The sequence below is a fragment of the Pteropus medius genome, unplaced genomic scaffold (genome assembly GCF_902729225.1).
Source record: "Pteropus medius unplaced genomic scaffold, Ma_sr-lr_union100, whole genome shotgun sequence".
In the NCBI taxonomy this organism is placed as follows: domain Eukaryota; kingdom Metazoa; phylum Chordata; class Mammalia; order Chiroptera; family Pteropodidae; genus Pteropus; species Pteropus medius.
In genome coordinates, this window is record NW_024349799.1 from 4,301,479 (window position 1) to 4,327,671 (window position 26,193).

The 26,193-nt window shown below is 47.3% G+C and overlaps 2 protein-coding genes across 3 annotated transcripts; one reads left to right on the forward strand and one right to left on the reverse strand.

Annotated features, from left to right (window-relative positions):
- The first annotated feature begins 247 nt into the window (after positions 1–247).
- EPX (eosinophil peroxidase) lies at positions 248–11,472 on the forward strand. The gene is made up of 13 exons (XM_039885742.1): positions 248–646; positions 730–823; positions 1,069–1,244; positions 1,446–1,563; positions 1,692–1,821; positions 2,662–2,868; positions 4,095–4,413; positions 5,911–6,071; positions 6,458–6,713; positions 7,184–7,354; positions 9,508–9,745; positions 10,291–10,503; positions 10,809–11,472. The coding sequence occupies exons 1-12, from the start codon at positions 523–525 to the stop codon at positions 10,490–10,492; spliced, it is 2,196 nt and encodes a 731-aa protein (XP_039741676.1). The 5' UTR covers positions 248–522; the 3' UTR covers positions 10,493–10,503; positions 10,809–11,472.
- A 43-nt stretch (positions 11,473–11,515) lies between these two features.
- Positions 11,516–22,334, reverse strand: MKS1 (MKS transition zone complex subunit 1). Of its 2 annotated transcripts, none has more exons than XM_039885740.1 (18): positions 22,188–22,334; positions 21,675–21,784; positions 20,546–20,616; positions 19,947–20,102; positions 18,737–18,834; positions 18,417–18,545; positions 18,041–18,145; positions 17,300–17,408; positions 16,693–16,749; positions 15,661–15,703; positions 15,342–15,404; positions 14,455–14,525; positions 14,030–14,099; positions 13,818–13,925; positions 13,007–13,140; positions 12,411–12,493; positions 12,228–12,325; positions 11,516–12,118 (listed from the first exon to the last, which is right to left on the reverse strand). In XM_039885740.1, exons 1-18 carry the CDS (start codon positions 22,265–22,267, stop codon positions 12,027–12,029), a joined length of 1,677 nt encoding a protein of 558 aa, XP_039741674.1. In that variant the 5' UTR covers positions 22,268–22,334; the 3' UTR covers positions 11,516–12,026. The 2 variants fall into 2 exon arrangements, with proteins under 2 accessions (XP_039741674.1, XP_039741675.1); XM_039885741.1 differs by having other exon boundaries at positions 22,185–22,286.
- Between the last annotated feature and the right edge of the window lie 3,859 nt (positions 22,335–26,193).

Genomic DNA, 26,193 nt, shown 5'->3' on the forward strand with positions numbered 1-26,193 from the left:
TTCTGCCCTTTCGGAGAAGGAGAAGAGCCTTTCTAATCATCGGGCCCAAGTCCATTTTAGGGATGTGGAAACTGAGGCCCGGGGAGGGGAGAATGACTTGCTCGAGACACACAACTAGTTAGTGGCAGGTGTAGGCCCAGACCCCTTCTGAGGCGCACTGTTCCTCAGTCATCCAGCAGATATTCACTGAGCAACCTGGGCTCTGAGAGAAACACATCAGTGAACTCAAGAGCAAAGAGGGTGGGAATGGGGTGAGTGGGCAGAAGGAGAGAACATCCCCGGGCTGGCGAAGGGTGGGGTGGGGTTGAGTGTTTCAGTCTCGGGACTCCCCCCAAAACAAGAGGGAAGTTTCAGAGCCCCACCTCAAGAGGCTGGGTTTCTGGGGCCCAGAGCTCCCTTCCCCCACCCTGGGATGGGATATAAAAGTCCCTTCCCAGTTATATCTAGAAAGAGCAAGAGGAGAGGTCAGCTTGGGGTCCTCTGGGTGAGAAGCAAACGAGGGACCCCACCCGTGTGTAGGATATGAGTGTCCCTCATTGCCCCGCTGTGGCTGGGCATCTCATTGTAGAGATGAGGCTGCTTCTGGCCCTGGCAGGTGTCCTGGTCACACTCGCCCTGGTCCAGCCCTGTGAAGCCACTGCTCCAGGTAATAACAAGAAGAAGGGCAATGGAGGGGGTACAGGGAGGCTGTGGCTTCACTGGACCCTGAGTCCCCTTCCTTCTGAGCAGCCTCCCCCAGAGCAGTGGAGACCTCGGTCCTGTGGAACTGCATAAGAGAGGCCAAGCTGCTGGTGGATACCGCCTACAACCAGACTCAGATGAGGTGGGCCTGGGTCTGGGCTCTGCATGGTCCTGGGAGGGTCCATGAGGGAGGATGGGCTCCAGTCAAGGTTATTTCACCCATCATCCTGCCCCTGAGCACCATGGAGGCAGTGCCATGTTGGTAAAGAGTCTCCCTTCCGTCCATCCTTCTGTTTATACTGTCCCAACCGTCCACCGGTTGGGATGGGGCTCTGCTGGGTGGGTCTGCTTCCTTTGTCCAGCCCTCCCTTCTCCTCTTCTGGACAGCATCAAGCAGCGCCTTCACAGTGGCTCGGCCAGCCCCATGGACCTCCTGTTCTACTTCAAGCAGCCTGTAGAGGCCACCAGGACAATCGTTCAGGCTGCCGATTATATGCATGTGGCCTTGGGGCTGCTGGAAGAGAAGTTACAACTCCGGGGGTCCACCTCCTCCAACGTCACTGGTACTGTGCTCCCCAATGAGCCCCAGGGCTACCCTGGCCTGGCAGGGGAAAGAAGCTAGGAGGGAGAGGCAGGGTGCACAGCCTTGGGGTGTTGGGAGGGGAGAGAATAAAGAGATGGGAGGTACAAACAGACCAGCTCAGGAAGGAGCTAGGTTCCTGGACCCATGTAGCTGGCTCACTGCCCCCCACCCCCACCCCCAGATATGTTAACAGAATCCCAGCTGTGGCTACTGTCCAAAGCCAGCGGCTGTGCTCACCGGGACCAGGTGGAGAAATGCAGTAACAAGTATCGCACCATCACCGGGAGATGCAACAACAAGTGGGTACCAGGGGCTACACCTGAACCGGGTTGGGGAGGCGCCTCCTTTCCCTCAACAACCCCTCCCCACATGCTTAGTAGTTTCCAGGCCTGGAACTCTGCTGACCCAAACCCACCCACTACTGCAGGAAGAGACCCTGGCTGGGGTCCTCCAACCAAGCCCTAGCTCGCTGGCTGCCAGCCGAGTATGAGGATGGGCTGTCGCTCCCTTTCGGCTGGACCCCTAACAAGAGGCGCAATGGCTTCCTCCTCCCTCTTGTGAGTTGGGGCTGAGGGTCTGGAGGATGCTTGATCTCTTCTAAACTCAAAGAATGAAAGCACAGCCTAGAGTCAGCCAGACAGGGCTGGAATCCAGGCTCTCCCACTGGGTGACTTTGGGCAAGGAATACAGCTGAGTCTCAATTGCCTCATTGTAAAAAGGCAGTAAAACCTGCCTCATATTGCTGGTGGGAATATTAAATAAAGTCCTTGTTATAATTATCCATATAGGATATAATGTATTAATGTTAATCATTATAGTATTGTTTTTTTCTGAAAGAATTAGATTCAAAGTATCTTGCTAAATATAAAGGGCTATCCACCTTAATCTAGCTATATCTATTGATCTAAGCTATTTAATGTGCATCAATTTATCAATTTTCTATTCATGTCAATATAACAATCTGTCATCTACCCACTGTCAACATCTATTTATTAATTTTTCTTCCATTGATGCTTTCAGTTCTCTATTCATTCTTTTTATATTTATCATTCATTACCTAGCAACTAGTCCATGCATCTATTAGTTCTATTATCCAGTTATCCATTAGTCTATAAATTGATTTATCGATTTGATATAACAGCATCTCTGGAAGTACAAGCAGAGTCAACCTGGCCTCTTCCATTCTCTTTCCTCCTGGAATCTTCAGGGGCCAGGCCAGAGACCATCCTTCTAAGAATGACAGCCACAGGGGAGGTGTGACAAAGTAGGGGAGGGGAGAGGAGGGCAGGAGAGGAGGAGAGCCTGTGTTAACTCCAGCAGGGGTGACCTGCTGCCCCTGAGTCCTGGGTTGGCTCACACACCTTGCGGGGTCTGGGAGCTGACCTATCTTCCACCAGGTCCGGGACGTCTCCAACCAGATTGTGCAGTTTCCCAGAGAAAGGCTGGTGTCCGACCCAGGCCGGGCCCTCATGTTCATGCAGTGGGGCCAGTTCATTGACCACGACTTGGACTTTGCCCCCGAGACTCCAGCCAGAGTGGCCTTCACTGCAGGTGTTGACTGTGAGAAGACCTGTGCCCAGCTGCCCCCCTGCTTCCCCATCAAGGTACCCTCAGCCAATCGTCCAAGCCTCTGGCCTCTACCCAAGGCAGAGAGCTGGGGTTGGGGATCTGGAGACTTAAATATCTTTAAGGAGCTGTCTGTGAGGCTGGAGTATCAGAGACAAGAAGCACAACCTGGCATAGACTCCAGTTCTTTGTGCGTTTGAGAGGTGGGGGTGGGGCGGTCTGCCAGGAGGCTCAGTGCAGGCTGCCTTTGAAGAAGAAGCAGTTGAGGCGGGCCTTGATCCATGGGTCTGATTCCAAAAGGGGAAGCCTCTGGGCTGCTGTTTTTGGAAGCCTTGAGGGTCTCTTGGTTCTCACCCTTCTCTCCTTCGTGAGGTGGTCCCAGGGCCCTGCAGCTCTCACCAATTCCTGGGATCAGGTTGTGAGCAGAGTGCTATACTTCAGGCAAGGATGGTATGGAACACTAGGGAAGAAAGGTAGACTGTAGGGAGCAGAGCCTCTGATGGGCGGGGGGAGGGGAACACATGTGCACACACTAATACATGCACAGCCTCACACCTTCACTCAACCTTAATAGGTAAGACCACATCTATGGGGTATGGCATGTGGGAGGCGTGGCACATGAGGGCCCCTGGCTGGCTCCTTCCTGTTACAATCTCACCCGTTCTTCAAGCTCTGGTTCAGGGGCACCTCCTCTGGGGAGCCTTCCCATATCTTCCTATTACACCTTTCCTTTTGGCTTTTAGATCAAGCATAGCAAATGGCACATCAATTTAAAGTTACGTTCTTTATGTGTGTGTCTATTTTCAACTGAATTGCCAGCTTCCTGCAACCTGTCCTGGGTTTTGTCCATCTTCATAGTCTCCAAAGCACCCAGCACAGAAAAGTGCTTAGGAAATATCTGTTGAATGGAATGGAATGGAATGGAATGGAATGGAATGAAAGGGCCACAGGCTTCATGTCCGGAGAACTAGATTCTAATCCTTTCTCTCTCACTAACTAGTTGTCATTTTTCCTCCCTGAGCCTCGGTTTTCCCACCTGTAAAATAAGGATCTAAGGCTTCATCCATTTCTAACCTTCCATGACAAAGTACTAAGGACATTCACACTGACCTGGTGAGCAGTGTGAGTCTGGATGAATCAAGGAGGGCTTCCTGGAAGAGGGGAGTTTTGAGCAAGTTTTTGAAGCAGGCAGATGTGGAATGACCAAGAGGAGTGGGCCTGCTCTTAAGGGGCCCTAGTGTCACTGGCTCTTCTTCTACCTCAGATTCCATTTAATGACCCTCGAATTCGGAATCAGCGTGACTGCATCCCCTTCACCCGCTCGGCGCCCTCATGTCCCCAAAACAGAAGAAACGTCCGAAACCAGATCAACGCGCTCACCTCCTTCGTGGACGCCAGCATGGTGTACGGCAGTGAGGTCTCCCTCTCCCTGAGGCTCCGCAATAAGACCAACTACCTAGGACTGCTGGCTGTCAATCAACAGTTTAGAGACAACGGCCGGGCCCTGCTACCCTTCGACAACCTGCACGACGACCCCTGCATCCTCACCAACCGCTCTGCGCGCATCCGCTGCTTCCTGGCAGGTCAGACTGGGGACAGGTGATGTCTTCCAATGATACAGCCAGTCTCTGGGTTCCAGGTTGAGAAGCTATGGTGGGATGCTGTGGGGATACATGGCTTCAGAGCTCAGTATTAGGCACACCATAGCACAGGTCTGTGTGCAGTTGTCACAGAATCCGTAAGGTGTTAGGAGTCCCTTTGCTGGCCCAGTGTGTGCCTAGCAGTCACCACTTGACTCTCAGTGATAAGGGGCTCAGCGCCTCTGCAGCGCTCCTGTTCATCTCCAACAACGCTTGTGAGAAGGGTCCCCTAATTTTAATCCCACATCCACTTATTGTTGTTCCTCATGCTTCTGGAACTTGGGAGAAGCTGTCTCTCACACAGCAGTAGCCTCTTTCATTACCCCAAAGTAGCTTTTACTTCCACCTAAGTGTTTTTCTTCTCTGGGCTAAATCTCTTTAGGTTTTTAATCCCCGCCCCCACCCCCAACCCCCACTGGTACTGGTACCTCCTTCCAGATGCATAACTTGAACTCTCCTCCGGGTCTTTGCCCCCAAGTGCTGGTTGTAATGATAATGGTCATCATTTCTGGTTATTTAAAATATTTAAATGTGCCATCTCTAATCCTTACAGCAACCCTGACAGGAAGCCACTATCAATCTCATTTTACGGATGAGAAACTGAGGCTCAGGGAAGATAGCTAATGTGCTCCAGAGCACAGAGTTCCGATGGCGGAGTCCACGGTGGGAACTCATGTCAGCGTAGCGTTCAGGTCCATGCTCTTTCCTCCCTACTCCACTGCGTTCTTTGCAGAGTCGGCTCCAGACCCCTTTTCTAAGGATTATATATCTCTTTATTCCTGGCAAGAGTAGCACGCACCTTTGGGAGAAGTCCACTGAAGAGATTAAATAGACCTTGTACAAAAGGGCTTAGTTCAAAGCCAGCAAATGACTGTGTGTAAGATCCACCTTCAGGAATTTACTTTTCTTCCCAGCTTCTAACAGAAAGTCTGGCTATAGGAAGAGGCTCTGCCTGACCCTCCCTCTTTCCCTTGGGCTCTGTGGGATGAGCAGCACGATAGCAAGTCCAAAGCTGGGGAAAGGTCCGGCCCTCGGTAGAGAACATGTAGATGGATGCAGTTCATGGGATAGATGGGCTCACGGTCCCAAAGTCAAGGTTCCTAGAGTCATTCGGCTTCCTCCACCAGCTGTGGATCTGGTCATCTTGTAGAGTTATTAGGCAGCTGCCCTGTGCTTTCCTACCTCACCCCAACCTGTTCTAGTCACTTAGGGATCCAAAACTCCACTGTCCTCCCTCTCCTGGCCCGCGCTGGGGAGCAGAGTGTCAGTCAGTGAGCAGCCTCACAGCACAGCTGCGGAGATGGAGGTCCAGTGAGGGCCAGGAGTTTGGCCCAGGTCAGAAAGTCCTCCCTCTCTCTAGTCCCCAGAGTTCTGTCTGCCCTAGCAGAAAGACATTTCTCTGGGAAAGGTTATGGTGACTCTGACCTTGGGGTTTTCAAGGTGACGTCAGATCAAGTGAAACCCCCAAACTGGCAGCCATGCATACCCTCTTTATGCGAGAGCACAACCGGCTGGCTACTGAGCTGAAACGCCTGAATCCCAGGTGGACTGGAGACAAGCTGTACCAGGAGGCTCGGAAGATTGTGGGGGCCATGGTCCAGGTAGGGGGTCCTGGGTCCCAGCATTCCCTAGAAGACAATCTGGCATGAGAAGCAGTCTGAGGAAGTGGCTTCCACCCTCCTTAACACATCCTCAGGGATGTGCCTCAAGTCAGCCAGGTCCAAGTGATTGGGGGTATACCTGAGATCTGACCTAAACCCCCAATTCTGCCACTAACTCACTGTGTGACCCTGTCCATGTCACTCATCCTCTCTGGGTTTCAGTATCTCCATTGGACAATGGGAAATTAATGTTGCCACATTTGACATCGGGACAATCAAGAATTAATATATCTGAGCAGCCCTTCAAAAGCCAAAGGTCTGTCCAAAGGCAAAAGAGTGGGGTGGGCAGCCACAAAGGTAATTTTCTCCTACCTCTTCTCTTCCAGATCATCACCTACCGAGACTTTCTGCCCCTGGTTCTGGGCAAGGCCCGGGCCAAGAGAACACTGGGTCCCTACCGGGGGTATAGATCCGATGTGGACCCTCGTGTGGCCAATGTCTTCACCCTGGCCTTCCGCTTTGGCCACACCATGCTCCAGCCCTTCATGTTCCGCTTGGACAGCCGGTACCGGGCTTCAGCATCTAACTCACGTGTTCCGCTTAGCTCCGTCTTCTTTGCCAGCTGGAGAATTGTGCATGAAGGTGACCAGGTTTTCCAGAGGCCAGTGGGAGTGGGGGTGGGGAGCACACCTTACCCCAGGTGGGCCAAGCCTACTACTGGGAGGCCAGGCTGCTGCTCGGGCCACTGCTAATCCTCTCCCCAGGACAGTGAAAATAAGGCAGGTGTCACCAAGCCCCTCAGTCACAGGCCTCCCATCCTCTCTGGGATTAGAGGATTTCTAAAAGGGGAGGACACTCATGTCAGACAGGCGGCTTGTGGGCCTAAAGGAAGCTTGCCCTATACTCCTTTCAGAAGTAGGGGTGATCCCTTTTCTTGCCAGTTCCAGCTCCTTTCATGTCCACCCAGGCCTCTGTTTTCCTGGTACAAACATTATAGGATATAAGCAACTGGCTTATCCAGCTCTGAGCTACCTTGGCATCCTGTGATGACTCAAGGGGCTTCCCAGTGGCTGGCTGATCCAATCTGTGCTGCTCACATTCTCTACCACCAGGTGGCATCGACCCCATTCTCCGAGGCCTCATGGCCACCCCTGCCAAGCTGAACAGTCAGGATTCCATGCTAGTGGATGAGCTTCGGGACAAGCTGTTTCAGCAAGTGAGAAGGATCGGGCTGGACCTGTCAGCTCTCAACATGCAACGCAGCCGAGACCACGGCCTCCCAGGTAAGGGGGCCGCCCACCTCTCCTCTCAGGCTTCGCTTGGACCAGGGCTGCTGGTGGGGTGGGGGAGGGTGCTTCGGAGAAGACACTTGGTGCCTGATTTCTCACTGGGACTGTCTACTGGATATACTGTGGTTCGGAGGCATGCAAGGCCAAAGCTGATGCAATAGAGCATTCTGGGACACCTTTCTGCTGTTTTGCCACATCTGTTCCATCTGTTGCTCTAGCTCTAGCTTTAGATTCACAGCAGGACCAGGACTTGGGTATGGGAACTGAAAATCCCATCGGGATTTTCCAAATACAGAGAAACAGCGGATTCAAAATGCAGGGAAGAACTCCATTCCCACCACCTTGGCAAGTTCCAAGGAGGAAGGCTAAAGTTCCAGGGGTAGAGAAAATGGCTCCTGGCTCTAAGTGAAGAGGCAGGGAACAGGGAGCGTAAAATTAAGCCTGCTTTGGCTATTTGGTGAGGACACAGAAAGCATTATCCCAGGAAAAAAGAAAAATTAGGCACTTTGCTAGGAACTTTCATGGATATTAACTCATTTAGTCTTCCCAATGACCTTGAGAAGCAGCTACTACAGCCATTTTTATAGATGAGGAAATAAGCTCAGAGACAGCCAGTAATTTGCCCAAAGCCATATAACTAGGAAGTAGTAAAATATGAGTCAAGTTCAGAATGTCTTTCTTCCCCTTGTTCAATCCACGATGCTAGGGGAAGGCTTTGGCTGCTGCCTTGCTCCTCTCTCCCTCTCCCCACTTTCTACTTTCCTGTCTAAATATAACCCGAAGCTCCGTCGGCCTCAGCTAATTTTTAGCTGTGTTATAGCAGAGTGGAGGGAATTTCTACTACTTACCACAGCACTTGGCAGGCATATAACAGGCACTTGAGAACCTTAGTTTCTATCCTTCCTTACACTTGGGTGCTCTTGACAGATCAGAGCTGTGGGTGCCCCCTACTGGAGAAGTGAGTTTGCTAGCCACCCAAATTGCCACACAGTTGAGTTTCTGCTCCCCCCAATACCTGTTCCCTGCAAGCCATTTCAGAAATATTTTCCTGATACTAGCTCTTACACTCTAATCCCTTCCCAAGTCCAACACAAAATTTGGAATTGGAAGACCTGGCTTGAACTCCACTTAATAGTAGAGTAACCTTGGATAAGTCATGGTTGCTTAAGCTCAACAAATATCCATTGATAAAATGGGGGTTACAAAGGGGTGAGGATCCTGAGAATAGTCATACAATAGCGCTTAGTAATGGTTAAACACAATAAGGTTTTTCTTTGTTCAGCTGGGAGATGATGTTTGTGAGTTGTAGTTCAACGGACGATGTTGAGCTGTTTCCTCAGGTTATGGCAAAGCCATCTCCTATACTCATAGTCCCACCACGTCATGTGGCCTGACCCTGGTGTGGGATCCTGGCAGCGAAGAAATCAGCACGGCTGGTCTTTTGGAAGTTTCTGAGTAGGTGAAAAATCTCAGCTTTATTGAGATATAATTAACATATAGAAATCACTCATATGAAGTATATAATTCAATGACTTTAAAATAGAACTATGCATCATTCACCGTATCTAGTATCAGAACATTTTTATCACTCACACAAGAAACCTCGTAATAACAGTCAATCTCCCTGCCCACCCCAGCCCCTGATAACCAATCCACTTTCTGTCTCTACATATTTGCCTGTTCTGGATTTTTCGTATAATGGACTCATACAGCATGTGGTCCTTCTCTGAGTGAACTTCATCCATGCTTTTTATTTGATTTGTTCACTCCTTTCTTCATTCGTTCATTCTACAAACCCGATTGAGGATCTCTTATGTTCTGGGTACTAACTTATTTGTGCCTAATTAATGCATATGAGCCCAATAATATCATTTTGGTTCTGAGTGTTGGGTTACAACAGCTTTTTACACTGGGACAAACTTCTCTGTTTGGTGCACACAAGGCATGGTTGTCTGCTCACATGGAAAATTAGAAAGCAGTGGTTTGATCTTTGGAAGGTACGGGGCCTCTTCTGCCAGCCGGGCTCTTGTTCTGCCCAATATTGCCTGACCACAGAGCTGTCTCAGGAGAAATTATGGAGAGAAGCAGAAGCTAGCAGGAAGACAGCAGGGGTAAGCCTGAAACTGCCTCTGCCCTCTTCCCCTCAGGGTACAATGCTTGGCGGCGCTTCTGTGGGCTCTCCCAGCCTCGGAATCTGGCAGAGCTCAGCCAAGTGCTGAAAAACACGGGTTTAGCAAGGAAGTTCCTGAAGCTGTATGGGACACCGGACAACATTGACATCTGGATTGGGGCCATTGCAGAGCCTCTTTTGCCAGGGGCCCGAGTGGGGCCTCTTCTGGCTTGTCTTTTTGAGAACCAGTTCACAAGAGCCCGAAATGGGGACAGGTAAGTGACCCGACCCTAAAGAGATGAGCCCCAGAGGAGGGTAGAAAAGCACTAACATTTCAAGACTCAAAAACGGGGAAAAGTGCTTTTATTTTTAAGCTTTATTTCTTCCAAGTTCACAGGATCTGAGACCAGGAGGCTCCTGGAGAGCTTGGTCAAAGGGAGAAAGACCACTGACCCAGGAAGGTTGATACTGCCTGAGCTAGAAGCATCTTTAACCCTGGAGACTTGTCAGGCTCACTGCTCCAGGCTAGCAGATCCCAGGAAACGGGCAGAAAGCGTTTGAGACCTGACTCCTTGTTTGAATTTGCACTTACCTTCATTCATATTTATCCCTGGCCACTTAAATTACTGTGCATTTAATACTGGGCAATTTACTTGACCACTGAGTTGGTTTCTTCACTTATAAAGTGGGAATGATACCTATTTTGCAGGAATTTCATGACAATTGAATGAAATAACGTATGTAAAGTACTTGGCACGTAAGTGCTCATTATATGTTAATTCCTCCCCAACCTTCGCCCTTATTTCTTGACTGTCGGTAGGTTCTGGTGGCAGAAATGGGGTGTTTTCACCAAGCGACAGCGCAGGGCCCTGAAACGGATTTCCTTGTCTCGAATTGTGTGTGACAATACCGGTATCACCACTGTTTCGAGGGACATCTTCATGGCCAACACCTACCCCCAGGGCTTTGTGAACTGCAGCTGCATTCCCAGGTTGGACCTGTCAGCCTGGCGAGGCAAATGAGGCTTATGCAGGTAAGGGGAGGCTCTCCTACAAGGGTGCCGGGCCGAGTCAGGCCCTCACACCCTTCCCCAAACGGGACAGTTGAGTCCTCTTAGGCCTCTAAGCAGGGACAACAGAACTTATCACTAGAGACGGTACCCTTTCCTAGTGGCTTGCCAGCATGCTAACTTCTGGGCTGATAATCACAGGGGCTAGGACTTTGGGGGTGATTAAGAAGGATCCAGCTAGCCTTAGCTTAGTCATCAGCACCCTGAAATAGTGTTATTTCTGGATGCCCAGCAAGTTCCTCACTTGCCCACTTCTGCTGCTTCTATAGGAGTCCATCCCAAGTCTCTGACCTTGGAGGCAAAGGAATCTGGTGAAGACAAGGCTACCCTCTCCCCCTGAGCAACATTATCCTGCTGATGGTTTTGCTGACCACAGCTCAGAGCTGGTTCTTTGGCTGGGAGTAATAACTAGGGCACCCAGCAGCAATGACCCTACCTGCCTTGGGAGCCAAGCAAGAAGGTCTTGAGGCCAATGCAAGAAGTCACCTGGAGAGTTTCCAGCCACTTTCTTCTATTTCCCAGCCTATCCCCAACCACATAGTCCCAGACTAAGCTACCCCATAATCCTCCTCGGGAGCCTGCAAGCAGGACAGCATGATCTACTTCTGCCAATGAAGCACTGCTGAGGACAGGAGCTGGTTTCTGTGTGGGGCTGGGGAGGGTGTGACCTCAGTGTCATGCTTTGCTCCAGATGTTTAAGAGAAGTGCTGCTAAGACACATCTGGCACTCATCTCTAAGCCTCTCCCGGGGACTGAGTTAAGAAAATCAAAAGAAATACTCTAGAGTAGGAAAACGCAGAAAAAGGGAAGGGAAGCGGTGGGAGGGGCCCTGACTTTAAAAAGAATATTTCACCCTTGCCAGCAACCTGAGCAGAGAAACAGCTGACATCAGTCAGTATAAAAAGCAGAGCAGAGAACATCAGTCAGTATAAAAAGCTTTATGTACAAAAAATACAATAAAAGATACCACCCAGCCAGCAGAAAGGACTGGGCACTGCCTTCAGCCTTCATTTATTCCAGAAGTAACTGTACCTCGGATGCAACAAGCCCCAAACAGTAGGACGACCCTACCCTGGAGAGACGAGGCTGAGACTCCTGGGCTGGGAATTAAAGATCTATCTCATTTTCCTTCTTTCTGGAGCCTCCACTTGTAGAGACGTTGTGGAGAAGGAGGCACCTGCAGCCCACTGCTGAGATAGAGGACAGAACTAACCATGGGGTTATCCCAAACTGGTCTCAAAACAAAATAATCCATCTTGGTGTGATGTCCACTTGCGGTAGCTGAAATATGAATATGGAGGCCACAGGGTCTCTGTGGCTTTATTGCCGCATGGCAGGGAGAAGACCCTGCTGAAGACTAGGCAGAGGGGCCGGCTCAGGGGTCTTCGCAGCGGGTCTCTAATAAGAAAGATGAAGAGGTGAGAGAGCACTGGCTCTAGCTATCACTTGTCTTGTCCTCTTGCGTGGAAGGCCAGGGTCACAGCAAGCTAGGAGACCATCGTTCCCGAGGGACTCACGAGGTCCTGAGGAAGGCTTTCTCGGGCCTCCTGCATGCGGCGCCGGGCTCGGTGGAAGGCCTCTGTGATAGAAGCAAATACAGCAGTCAGCTGCCACAGTGTAGGGGGCAACACAGCCCACGCTGACCTTGGGTGGCCAGCTAGGGGGTGCGGGGGGACAGGGGAACCTACCCAGCACATTGTGAATGGAACTCTGCTGGCTAAATCCTTCCAGACGGTCCAACACACTCCGCATCTTTTTCCGGAGAGAACTTGACTCCATGAAGGCCCTGCAGGGGAGCGTGCCACATGGCCAAGGCTGCTCTCCAGCCCTCAGGATAAGGAGCCCCAAGGCAGAGGGCCAGGGTCACTCACCTGGACTGCTGCAGGCAGTGCAAGCGGAAGGTGATACTACCTGTGGTCTCTGTGCGGAGCCCAAAGCGGCTCAGACGCTCTCCCTGTGGCATACCATTAGACAGCATCAGGGGTCTGCAGGCTCTAGACCCCAGGCACCATGCTCACTCCCATTCTTATCCCCATTCTTAGGGAGAACAGTTCCGTTGGAGAAACCTCATTCTAGCACCTAGACTCCATCACCTCAAGGCTCACACAGGGATCCCAACTGTAAAGCAGGGAACATTCCAACTTCATTGAGAATAAGCTTCCTATTGATCCTCCTACCTCTGGTTACCGAGGCTTCAGTGATGGGCTGGAATGAGGGGCTGGTTATTCTGACAGGGACCAGGGGAACCCGCAAAGTACGCTATTTTCCAGATGTCTCCTACGATAGCAGTATAGATATTTGTACCTGATTTAAAATGTGGCCATGACTTCTAGTTTAAGCCACAGGAAGGAAGGGGCTAATAATGAACCAATAAAAAATTAAGGGACCTTAACCCAGATCCCACTTTCTACAGATGAGACAGGAACATAAATTCCCAGAACGAAGTCTCCTCAGAGACAAAAATCACCTTGAAGTTTCCTGGTATCCGCAGGTAGGAGAGGTCCTCCAGTTCTAGAGAACCACCAATGAAAAACCTCCTCAGCTCAGCCACCGTGCCAAGTTCCATGGGTCTCCATGTGGAGACTGTCAGGGTGTGTGAGCCTGTGCAAGAAGAGAAAAATGAGGGTAGGGCCAGAAAGGGCATGTGGTCCCTCACTGACTCCCCAGCAATGACACAGGCCTAGCCACAACTACGACACTGGGCTGGTGACGGTCTGACCTCTGGTGAATATTATCATCATGGTGGTTTAGGACACCGATTTGGAAATCAATCAAATTCAAATCTCAGCTCTGCCCATTGTTACCTGTGTACCCAGGACAAGTTTCTTAACCTCCCTGAGCATCATTCTCATCTAGCAAAATGGAAATAACAACAACACTGACACCTCACAGAGTAGTTGGGAGAATTAAATGAGAAGCACTTAGCATAATGCCTGGCATACAATAAAGGACAACGGCTACTGTTTCAAAATGAACGTTGATCCACTTTGCCATGCAGCTTCTCCCTCAAGGCTGCGAGTCAACCAGAGGAGCAGGGAGCAGATGCCACAAACACTCAGGCCGCTTAGCTTCACAGAGTTAGCTGCAGTTTCACTCAGTCGTCACTAATGGAGGGGGGACATTCTTCAGAAGGAGCAAGGAATCTTGCAAGTGAACGGCTTCTAATTCCTAATTATCCCTACTTCTCACTGGAAGATGCCGAATCTTTTGGAAGTGCTGGTCTTGTTCCTAGGAGCTAGGGCATGTGAGCCACATGAAGGACAGGGACAAAAGGTCACCTGGGGTGGCGGGCAGCACCAGAGCCGCGTAGCCTTCCACACGGTACCTCTGCCAGAAGTCCAGTGAGAGAACCTCACAGTAGAGCACAGGCCACTCCGGGAGAGCATCTGGGAGCAAGTGAGAGAAGCAGCCACATCACGGGAGGCCTTCGCCAAGAAGACGCACAGCCTAAGGAGACACAAGGCCTAGGAGCAAGCACTGAGCTACTCACCAGCTGATTCATCCTTGTGTAGAAAGGAGGCCTCAAATGTGAATGGATAGGAGAAGTAAGCCACCCTGTCCTAAAAAAGAGTGTCATTTTATACACGGTGTCATGGTGTGGGCAAGGCCTCACGTGGAATTTGTTCTCCCTGTGGCCAACGACAAGGCTACCTTCCCAAGGGAAAAGGAAAAACTGTCACCCCAGGTAGGAAATTAGAGGCTGAGAGGTGAAGGGACACCCCACCTCGCTCCTGTTCTCAGAGAAGGAGCGAGAGGATTCCAGGACGGGGCAGCTCTGAAGAGCCCACAGGTAAAGGTCAAACCCAACTCTGGAATCTCCCCAGAGGGCGTGGCTGTAGGCCTGATAAATCTTCAGATGCCACCCCAGAATCAGAGTCTTGTTCCCTTCCAGGCACCCCTCTCGTTTGTCCATACCATTCCCACAGACTTGGTGGCACAGGTCTGTGTTATTCCTGAGAGCTGTTGGAAAGCTGGGCTTGACCAGTCTGAAAACCAAAGACCATATATAATAAGTTTGCCTGGCAGGAGGGCAAGCAGTTGAGAAAAAGATGAAGTTCCTTCATCCATTCATTCACTCATTCACACAATCAATTATTCATTTAACATTTACTGAGTGTCTACTATGTGCTATGACCAGTCACTGGGTATCTCGGTGACCAGGTAGAAAAGATCCCTGTCTCTCATGGACCTAACATTCTAGTGAGAGGGAGACTGACCAACCAATAAGAGACTATCAATGAAAAATGCTATACTGAAAACACAACGGGGTAAAGAAACTGGTGATGTGGAAGTTCATTTAGATTGAGTAGTGAGGGAAGACATCTCAGAGGTGACCCTTAGGCTGAGACCTAAACCAAAAGAACCAGTCGTGCAAAGATATGACAGAAAGGGTTTCAGACTAAGGAAATGGTCCTGAAAAGGCCCAGCCTTGGATATTCTAACAGTTTAAAATCAACAGAAGATAGGAAATTAGCCATGAAGGTTGATGACCCACCAACGAGAGAGAAAAGAGGAGCACGGAGCCAGAAGCCAAGAGAAGAGTTTCAGTGAGGAAAAGTGAACTGTTTCAAATGCTTCTGAGAGGGCAAGGAAGGTGAAAGCAAAGAAGTCACTATAGGATTGGACATCTTGGAAGTGATTTATGACCTTGAAAAGAACAGTAACAGTTTTAGGGCAGGAGTAGGGTAGGAAGCCTGACCCAATGCCTCTAGAAGAGTTATAGAGGCTTTGGGTCAGGCTTCCTACCCCCTCTATAACCGTAAGAATGGTTATAAAAGGAGAGACTTACGAATATTACTTACTAGTTGGTAATTCCACAAAGAAGTGGACGTAGAGATTGTCGTACTCATAGCCTTGAGCTGAAACTAAGAAAACAGGATATTATTTCGGCTTATTTTCTCATCACCCTTGGCAGCCACCCAGTCCTGAAGGGTCTATACAGTTCTGGAAGAAAGTCCCTTGAGTACCAGGAACTCTCTTTTTCTAAGAAAGACTCATGACTGAGTTTTCCAAGTACTGCAGACAACCCAAGGCCTCCACTGGGGCTGGGTGGATCACTTCACAGCTCTAACACAACACTTGCCCAAGCATCAAGAGATCTCTGTCCGGCAAGACACTTACCTATCTCTCCATTTACAAAGAGCCGAAGGGCACCTGGGGCAGTCTAAAGAGAGAAGCGGGAAAGATCAGGAGGCCTGGAGGGAATCGGCACTTCTGCCTGTCTGCAAATCCCCAGAAGACCTGATATTGGATGTCAGATCCATCACTATCACATTTCCTCCCCACCCTTCCACTTCACAGATCTGTTTCCTTCATTTCTAAAATCTGTAAAAAAGTACATAATGTAAATGGTGGGGAGGACAACTCAATATGGAAAATTTAGAAAGCCACAACAGCGGCCCTTTGGCGTACAGTGGGAGCCCGGAGAGCCCTGTTCCCTTTAGATGGCCAGGGTCAAGACACTAGGGAGTCTACTGTTTTAGTTGTTTGTGAGTCCCATCTTATCTAACTTTTTAATGCTGAACATCTACTGCTAATGCAATATAAAAATAATTAAAGTTAATTTTTTAGAAAGAGAGAGGGAGACCGGTGGATAATTCTATCCTTGTTTCCAGATCTAGAAATGGAACTCCTGGAGTTTTGTTTTGTTTTTAAAGAACCAAACTATCTGACAAACAGAAACAACACCTATTCCCTCTCTATGAGGTCCTCAGAAAAACTACCCACATGAAGAGTGAGGAAAACATTTGTCATCTTTATATTTACTTTTAAAATTAATTATAAAGTAATACATGAATGCATTACCACTACTAAAAATTCAAAACTACCTAAGTTTTAAAGAATAGAAAGTAAATATCCCTGACATATCTCTCACCACCCAGGATTCATCTGCCATCTCTCAATCCCACCTTCTCCCCAGAAAAAGCCACCCATAGCACCCAAGCCTTTCAGGCCTTTTTCTATGCATTAACCTATATCAATATGCAGCATTTTAAAAACATTGGCAAGGACTATCCTCTAAGTGCCCTTTTTTACTTCCTTTGACACTGAAGAGTCTGTCTTGGGGAGTTCTGAGAGGCACTGTTACTCAGCCACAGTCAGAATGCACTGGCTGGACCCAGCTGGCAGTGCTGCAGGAAGCCCAGTACTTACCATCTCAAAGTCAGTGCCCACCAGGCTGCTGAGATATTCCTTGTGCCGGCCATAGAGCTGAGGAAGGAAACCAAACCAAAACTCAACATGTGACCCAAGCCAGATCAGGGTTTAGTTCTGAATGGGAGGGAGAAAAGGAGCAATAATGGGAAATGCCACAGAGAACTGGACACTTAAGCATCCCAGTCACTGACATTTTAAAGTGAAGCACGGAGGCTGTGGAGTCCACTGGTCTGGGACCAAATCCTGGCTCTCACACATACAAGCTACATGCCCTTGGGCAGACTGCTTAGCTTCTCAGTCTCTGTTTCCACATTTATAATTGTAATAATAAAAGTATTCACCTCAAAGCGTTGTTTACAGACTAAATGAAATAAAGTACCTGAAGTACCTAGCACAGAGCATGGTAAGTGTTCAAATAAATGGTCATGATGATGATGTTCTAATGTGATCAAAAACTTGAGTCTGATATGTCAGCAGTGCTGCCTAAGTCAGGAGAGAGCCATTAAGAGCAGACCTTGCAACTGCCGACATCACCCTTGGGCACGGTTTCAGCTCCCAGGTGCTGAGCTCACCCCTTCAGCACTTAGAATGAACTAGCTCTTACATCCTTGAACACACGCTGTTCCCGCTCCTCCTCCTCTGGCTGTGCAAGGGAGGACACATTGTCGATCGTATACTTCCACAGCTCCTGCTTCTCCTCCTCAGTCTCAATTCTGTAAGGTCAAAGCCACAAAAGGACCAACTCTGATAACAAGAAATGGCACCCTCCAGATCCAGCTCAGGGATGAGCCATCCCTGGCCAAACACCTCACTTAGAGTATATGATGATGACGGTGGTCAGAATGCTGACCAACCAGGAGAGGGAAACACAATGGTAAAGCATAAAGGGCACCAGACTAGACTCAGAGAGTATAGGTTCGAGGCCAATAAAGTCACAGTGAAACCCTAAAGCACGACATCCCTGGCACCAAGTTCGCTCAACTGAGTGAGGAATGGACAGGTGGGTCTAGGTAATCTCTAATTTATAGTTCTGTGATTCTAGGACGTAGAAGTGAGGGACAGCTGGCCAGAGGAAAAGACCTGGCTGAGTTTATCTCACCCTATTCTGGTTAGCCCCTACATTCAGCAGCACAGAGAATTATTTTCACTTAACTATACTGCTGAAGCTATCACTTTCAAATTGGTGTAGTTACACATTTTCTGAGAATAGAATCCCCAGTATCCTAGGGGTCTATGAACCAGAATAGAACATGAATCACTGCCTGGGAATTTAAAAGTTAGATGAAGGGCTTTCAGAGCACCTCCTCAACTAGGGGCAAGAAGTGAAGTCCTTTCTTGCTCTCACCTGTAGGGTCCTTTGAGGCCAGTAAAGTCAGGTTTTACTGTGATCACTCCATTGCTGTCCACCTTCAGAGTACAGAGGACATGTTCATACTTCTTATAGCCAAGCCTAGAAACCAGAAAATCAACAAGGTTCAGGATCACTGGTCCCACCTCCAGAGTAAGAGGAAGGGGTATTCAGCCCATGGTAGGGGAAAGGACAAAGCCTATAGTGAAAATTATCATGGTAAAATACTTTCCTTGAGAACAACTATGAAGAACAAAAAGAAGAAAAAGTCCTTCCCTCCCATATACCCCTGGATGACTATAACAGGTGAGTGATGGTTAGTGAGAGGAGATATGATGAGGATCTGAGCAAGGCAGTGAGATGTTTCACTCACTTTCCATAGGGGCCCAGGTCTGCCATGATGTGCATTGTCTGAAGAGGGGTGTTGATGACATGGTTGTTCTTGACAAACTCTTCTGAGGGTTCCCAGGTGACAATTCGTGACTTGAGGATGCCACCCTCCCTGAGAAATAACACAGGAAGGGTCACTTCCCTGGAACCCCCCTGAAAAGCCTGAAGGAGGAACACAGGAGAGCACGGCCAGGTGGGGGCCTACTGTAGAATGGGAAGCTCGAGTCGGTGGGCATGCCGAGCACTCTGGCATGGAAGGACCACAAAGGCCATCCCTCAGCCCCCACACACACTTGCACTCACATCCCTCGCCTGTCCTGACGTCGCCGCCTGACATTTGCCATTCGCTCAACCAAGAATGATGGTACCTCCCTGGTTGCAGTGGTCATTCTCTGACAGTGCTGGGAAAAGAGAGCAATCCTGTGTAACCCAGCTGGTCAGGGCCACACAGGACCAAGTACCTGAAGGGAAGTCTTCCTCCTGAAACCTCATCCGGGACCTGAATCTAAAAGGTGCAGGCATCTCACAATTGTACATGCTAATGGAGGGGAGCAGTGGCACAAACAACCCAAAGAAGATTTCTACCATCTTTGGTTTCCCCTAAGATTTTAGCAGCATATTAACCTTCACAAATGATTTTATTTATGCTAATATTAAAATGAGTCTGCAATCTCTGAGCAGATACCAAAAACAACTTGGGTGAGTTTGCCTGGTACATGTTGACGTTAACTAGGTAGTTGGAAGTTGCCAAATGGGAGACAAGTATTCTGCGGAAAATTCTCACATGGGAACTGAGCATTAAATGTAATTTTATTTACTTTTCCAAAACAGACAATCCAAATTTTATATGCTACCAACCCACAGCTTTCCTAATAAAAACATCAGTCTTTCAAAAATATTCATTTAACACCTGCTCCTTGTGGAGATCTACAAGGTTTTAGACAAAAATCAGAAAATATAGGCTCTACTCTCCATCAAGGAGTTTAAAATCGCACTGAAAAGATAGAACATGTCAGGCAATGACTGAAGAAAATGTTAAACAAGTCCACCAAGGTATGTTGACATAATTGAGGCAAACCAAGGACATGAGCCATTCTCTATGGATGTACTGAACTCCTCTTCAAACCCACATATGCTCCAGAGTTTTAGCTGATGCCCCTGGTGAATTTTACCTAGATGGTTCTAGATTACACTCCCCTGTCTTACCTCAAGATGTATGGAGGAAGGCAAGCCGAGTGGCTGCTTCTCCCAGTTTGTAGTCTGTAAGCCTATCTAGAGACCCTGCTAGCAACTCCAGGCCCTCCAGCAGGTGGAGAAGGGAGCAGCTGCTACACCACCTGCAGACTGTGCCTACTCTACTCCAGCTTGGCTGCCAGCAGCACAAGGCAGTTCCTAGACAGGCTCTCTGTCTCCCCTTCACAGGCTCCTGATTTAACACACGGAATCCAGGGAGGCCAGAAAGCTCAGGGAGGCAAAGGAGAAGGAAACTATGGGACCTTGGAAAGAGCAATACCTCCTCCAAATTGGTATATCTATCAGAGTCAGTGTAGGTAAAGATTCGGCGATTCTTCCTGCCACCCGAATCCTCCAGCTTCAGGATCTCTAGACGGTACTGATGATCCAAAGGGCTCTGACAGGCTGCTTCATTTTGGTACAGATCTACTTCAAACTGAGGTCACAAGGAAACAGAGATCTATTGAGAATATGTCAAACTTTAGATTCTATAACTGTTCAATTAAAGCAGTCCTATAGAGCTGATACAATTGGACACATCTTCATAGCCAACTCATTTATCTAAACTAATAGAGGGCAGGGAATCCAAAGAATGTTAGAGCTAAAAGGAACCAGAGTGATGGTCTAATCCAACTCTGTTGTTACAGATGGCATGTGGCCCAGAAGTGAAAAGTGCTTCGCCCAAGATCATAAAACTGGGTAGTAGTAGCAGTCACTATGTTACACTGCCCCTGTAAACACAACAGGGGAAACTATAAACTGTTAGAAGCTTTCTGGAAATCAGTTTGACTATATGTATCAAGAATCTTTCCCTGCCACCATCCCAGTGAAGGTGGACCAGGTAGAGGTAGACTGAGTAGACAAGTGGCAATGGCTCACCTGGCTAAAGAGCTTCTCCTGCCACCCAATCAAGACCTCCTCCTCTTCATCTTCATCTGGGCGGTGTCCACCTCCAAAGACAACAAAGTGAGTCAAATGTTTGAGCCAAACCAGCACCACTTCTAGCTCTGTGGTTAGTAATAACCAAAGTCCCTGCTCATATATTTGCCACAAAACCAGTTGCAGTTCAGTGATTTGTTAAGCATTCACTCTAGACAAAGACTGGAGAGGCTATGTATATACAGAAGCCAGGATTAAGATCTAAGGAATCTTAATCACTACTCTAATTTGAATAAAAGAACATGATACCTTCCAGGAATTATTTAATCTAATTCAGTGGCAGAAGCTGAAATTTGGATTTGGCTAAATAGCTCTTCCTCAATCCCAGTTGTCTACATTTGCTAAGGAAACTCTGGCATTTTTATCCTTACTATTCCTGAAGCCATATATCTAGAATCACAAACACTGTAACCCTAGGAGACCAAGTATCAGGAGAGAAGAAGAAAGGCAAATAAATGATTCTATAAAGAACCAAATCTAGTACACTCCTAGCTGAGTATGCCTTTTTCAGAAATATATGCTTCACAAGCCACCAACCCACACTCTCGCCCAGGAATATTTTTTAACAGTAACAACAAAAGCAGAGACTAGAGGCCTAACACAAGTACACTGTCCTCTCTGTCTCACTCTTCTGCCTTCCCAGATAAGAAAAACTGCTAATGTGCACATTTTTCAAGTGTACTCCAATTTTAAAATTGTTTTAAAAAGTATTTATACGTATGCTTAGAATTTGGAGCATATTTTCTCTTAGAAAAAAAAATGTCATAAATGGAATTTAGAAGGGAAAAAAAAGGAATTTAGGTTGCCAGGCAAATTTATTATATAATATATCTTGATGGCAGGAATCATGTCATTCAATTTTCATACACAACATAATATAGTAGTTAAAATTGCCTAGGATCAAATCCTGGCTTCAACATTTACCAGCCATGTGCCCTTAGGCAAGGAACCCAACCTCTCTATGCCTTTTCTCAGACTACAGCCCTGGGTCTACCCTGTCTTAAGAGGTCACTACCACCCTAGACGACTCTCAGATCCTCATGAGGTCACATCACCACCATACACCCACTGGCAGCTGGGTGAGGACTAAAAGTGGCCAAGTCTATGAGGTCCTTCCCACGCTGGGCAGCAGGCTGGTATTGGAGGAAGTTGCTTGATGTGATTCTTTGCAGGTGGACTCTGTAAGGAAAAGAGAATCCCAAAATACTTGTTACAAGACACACGAGAGCAACACGGAGCAAAGATGGGGGAAACAAAATACATAAGAGGGTGGGGCTACCAAGGTTGCAGGCAACTGAGGGGAAGTGAGTAGGGCGCGGGGTCCTAAGGGAAGAGTGAAGATGAGAAAGTGTACTGGGGATCCAGGGCTCCGAGGAATTTGGGAGGGGCAGGGACTTGAAAGGCTTGGGTGGGTCTGGAAGCTGCGAGTGAAGAGGGTTCCGAGTAGTGAGGGGAGACGCAGAGAGACCGTGGAGGCAGTGATCAGGGTTGTAAGCGAAGTCGGGGCAGCCGAACACAGCGGAATTCAGGCTCGAATTATCTGAGAGCATAAAAGCATGGGGCTCCGGGGCGATGCGACTACCGGAGGCGCAAGTTGCGCACGGGGTCCCGGGAGCGATACACAGCCTCCCCGCTGTCAGTGTTCCAGACGGTCTCCGCCATGACAGCTGCAACGCGCCGCGACAGCGCCGGAAAGCGCACCGCCCCCAGTTCCCCCGGCAACGGAGACGCTGGGTACCGCAGGCGGTGGAGGCGCTGCGCGCGCAATCCTCAATTACCAGCGCGGCGCCCAGAAGCCAGTCCCGTGCAGGCCCCGCCGAGGCTCGGCTCCGACTTTGGCTGGGGTCCTGCGAAATCATCGCTTTCTACATGTGCGAGAGAACGCACTCGCACCCAAGGCCGACTTGATGCACTTTACAAATGAGGAGACTAAGGCAGAGCCACTGGCCTCTTTCATACGGATTCAGACATGGTTATGGGGACTAGACCCGGGTGCCGTGAATCCTGACCACTACTTTTTCCACACCACACTGCCTTCTACTGAATGCTCGAAAAATTTAGCCTGAAAATCGGTGGACGTGACTCACAGAATGTTTCCATTCTTCCTAAAGGAGTCAGGGAAGGTGATGGCACTTACTCAAACAAGAAAATATATTCTTGGACGGAAAAAAAAAAAAAGTGTCAGAAATTTTATTTCTTGTGTTGATATTCGTTAAGCCAGAGAAAGAAAAAACAAGGAAGCTAGCAATAAGGAAGGGAAAGATGTTATTAAACTGGTTTTCCCTCTGCGTGTTAGTTCCAGATTTTTAAGGCCTTGGATACTGCACTGGCCTCCTGAAAGCCAACAAAGTGCCATTCAGAAGTCATAGTTCATTGGGCATCAAAGGCAGGTCACATCATAACCTGGAATCTGGCTCCCTGGCATCCCCAAGGAAGTGTCAATTGTTATTAGCCTTTGACATTTGCTACTCCCCCAGAGTAAGCAGTTGTCCCGGACATTGGGATTCTTATGCCAATATGATTATACGGCATTAGAAACCTGGGCAACATAGCTGCTGCTGTGTCACACAAAGAACTCACCATAATAGTAGAACCATTGTTTAGAATCCAATACAGTTGAATGCTTTGTTTGTATTGTCCTTAATCCTCCTAAAAGCCCACTAAGTAAGTATTGTTATTCCCATTTAATTGATGAAGTTAGTGAAGGCCAGGGTTTAAAGAGCTTGCTAAAGCAGAACCCTAGGAAATGGTGTAAAGAGCTGGGATTCTAGCCCAGATTTGAGGCCAGAAAACCTTCCATTCTATCTCGAATTCTCTCACCTACCAGTTTATTCCTCAAGAGCACACAATTTACAACCTGGGAAATAATTATTTCACAAAATGAAACCATGGAGGCAGAATACTAGCTCTTAAGAAATGGTCTTTCTAATTTTTCTTTTTGACGTAGTGAATAGACAACACTGTGTCACATGAACAACAAACAATAAAGGTGGAGATTGCATCAACAGTTTGGTTTTATAACTATATCAAACTTATAGCAAAGTCAATTTGATATCATTGTAAGCAAAATAGGGTACTATACCACATAGTATGGAAATAAAATTTACGGGTATAAGTAACCATAATTGAATTATTTTTATACAGGTTAACTAGATTTTTATGTTTCTCTTTGTTTATTGGTATCTATAAATCAGTATTTTTAAAACTGGAATCCATGAGTGGTATTTAAGTGTTCTATGAACTCTTTCCTAGAATTTTATGAGAAGCATTTTGTGGAAAAAATTTATGACTTTTATCAGATTCTGCAAGGAGTTTGTACCCTGAATGACCTGATTCCCACTACATTTATATACTGACACCTTGTTAAAAGTCAAAAGTTAAGATTACATATCATAAGAGCAAAATCCATTGTATCATTACCAGCAACCCTTCCACACTCATCCCTAACCAAGATGGTTCAGAGCTGACATGTACTGTGTTCTCCCTAAAATAACACCATCATTTGGAGAAATTTTTTCGTTTAGAAAACACTTGCACAAATAATCATGAAGGGTAACTATTATTGCCTCCATTTCAAATATTTATAAACCAAGATATTAATTAAATTTCTCATAGCCTTATGACTAGGAAGCATAGAGCCTGGATTTACATTCCAGAAGTTCTGACTCAAACCTATGGGCTCTCCTTTGAACTGTGCTGCTTCATTATATCTACTCATCCCAATCCTTCCCCCAATTTTTTTCTTTTCTAAACCAGCCCCATTTGGCCCACATCAGAACAGCCTACTACTCTCCCTTCTCCTCCTCTGTTGTCACTTTATCACTTACTTGGGTTCTCCTAACTACAAGACTTTAGGAAAGCAGAAGGGGAAGAGGAAGAACATCACTATAGGATCTTTCTTACCAAGCGAAACATTTACCTACCACATGATTCAGCAATCCCACTCCTAATTATTTACTCCAAAGCAATGACAACATATATCCACACGAAGACTTAATGTGAATGTGCATTGCAACTTTACAATAGTAAAAATAGGAAACAGCCCAGATGTCTACCAACATATAAATGTTTAAACAAATTGTATAATATCTATACAATGGAATGCTACTTCACAATAAAAACAAAGTAACTACTGACACATAAACCTACATGAGTGAATCTCAAAAATCATTATGCTAAGTGAAAGAAGCTGGACACAAAAGGCTATAACTTGTGTGGTTTTTTTCATATGACTTTCTAGAAAAAAAGAAAAACTATAGAGCTGGAACACAGAAAGTAATTGCTGGGAATTGGGTTTGGGAAGAGGGGCTGACTATAAAGGGTCAGTGCAAGATAATTTGGGGGATAATGGAAATGTTTTAGATGGAACTGTGGTGGTGGTACACAACTCATTGCACTTCTTAAAACCTACAGAATTGTGCATCACGATGAGTGAATTTTCCTGTATATAAATTGTAAACAATTTACTAGGTTGTGAGAGGTACCTTAAATGAAATATAGACAGTGACAAAGGAATCTGTGTTACAAATGACTCACATAAGCACAGTGAGGGGAGTAAGAAAAAAAGGAGCCACCCTAGGTAACTTTGGAAAACAGTTTTTTGACTGAAACTGAAGGCTAAAGATAAAAAGAATTATCCACAATGCTGTACTCTAAATAAAGTTGCACGATAAAGTTGGTAAGTTTATTTCTCAGAGGAGTATAGGCTAGCAATTCCAAAACTACTTAGATGTATACTAAGGTTTGAAAAATAAGTAAACATATTGTTGATAACATGAGCCATATTTTTCCACTGTCTGAGAAAGAAGTTACATATAAAGAAATGGGTGAAGGCAAGAGTGGATCCTGTGGTACTAGATCACAGTTGGAGTAAGCAGTAAAATCTCATGGATATTTAAAAATATGTACTTATAAAGACAGGGTCAGAAATGAATATAGTTACATATGTATATATGCATGAGTTGGTACTCACACATATAGTTCCTAGTTCTGTCCACTGAGACAGTCTAGAAGTGATCACTCCCCAACAGAAATGAAGACTCCCAGCGCCCAGACTGTGGTTTCTAAATACCATTCTCTAATACAAAGCAATGAGGGTTCATTGGAGAATTGATCGATTCCCTGAAAGAAGCAGAATCTCTCAGGCATTTCTGGACTAGGGAACATCCATCAGCCAAGGGCAACCCTGAGATGAGTGCTGGTATGAGCTGTTAATAGTCAATATGCTCAGCAGTTGGTCAAGAGAACCTGGGCAGGGCACGAACAGCATCTGCTACAGGTAAGTCTAAGAAAGGCAATCCCAGGAAACCAGTATGGGCTAAACCCCAGATAGCTTACTCAGGGCCCCAGGAGAGTGAGCATCTTTACCTTTTTCCAGCTCCTTCCAGGCAGTGTGCCAACAAGTAGAACAGGTGGGACCACATGGGTATTACTGAACTGACATTATCAGCCAGTAGGAGAATAAAATAGGTCAGCAGTACCCAGAAGCTCGACCTCTGAAGCAGTTCATTTGTATGTCAAAGCCAAATCTCAATTGCCTTTTCCCAAGAAACATACTCGCTTTCTGATAATTAATTGCTTTTATCTTG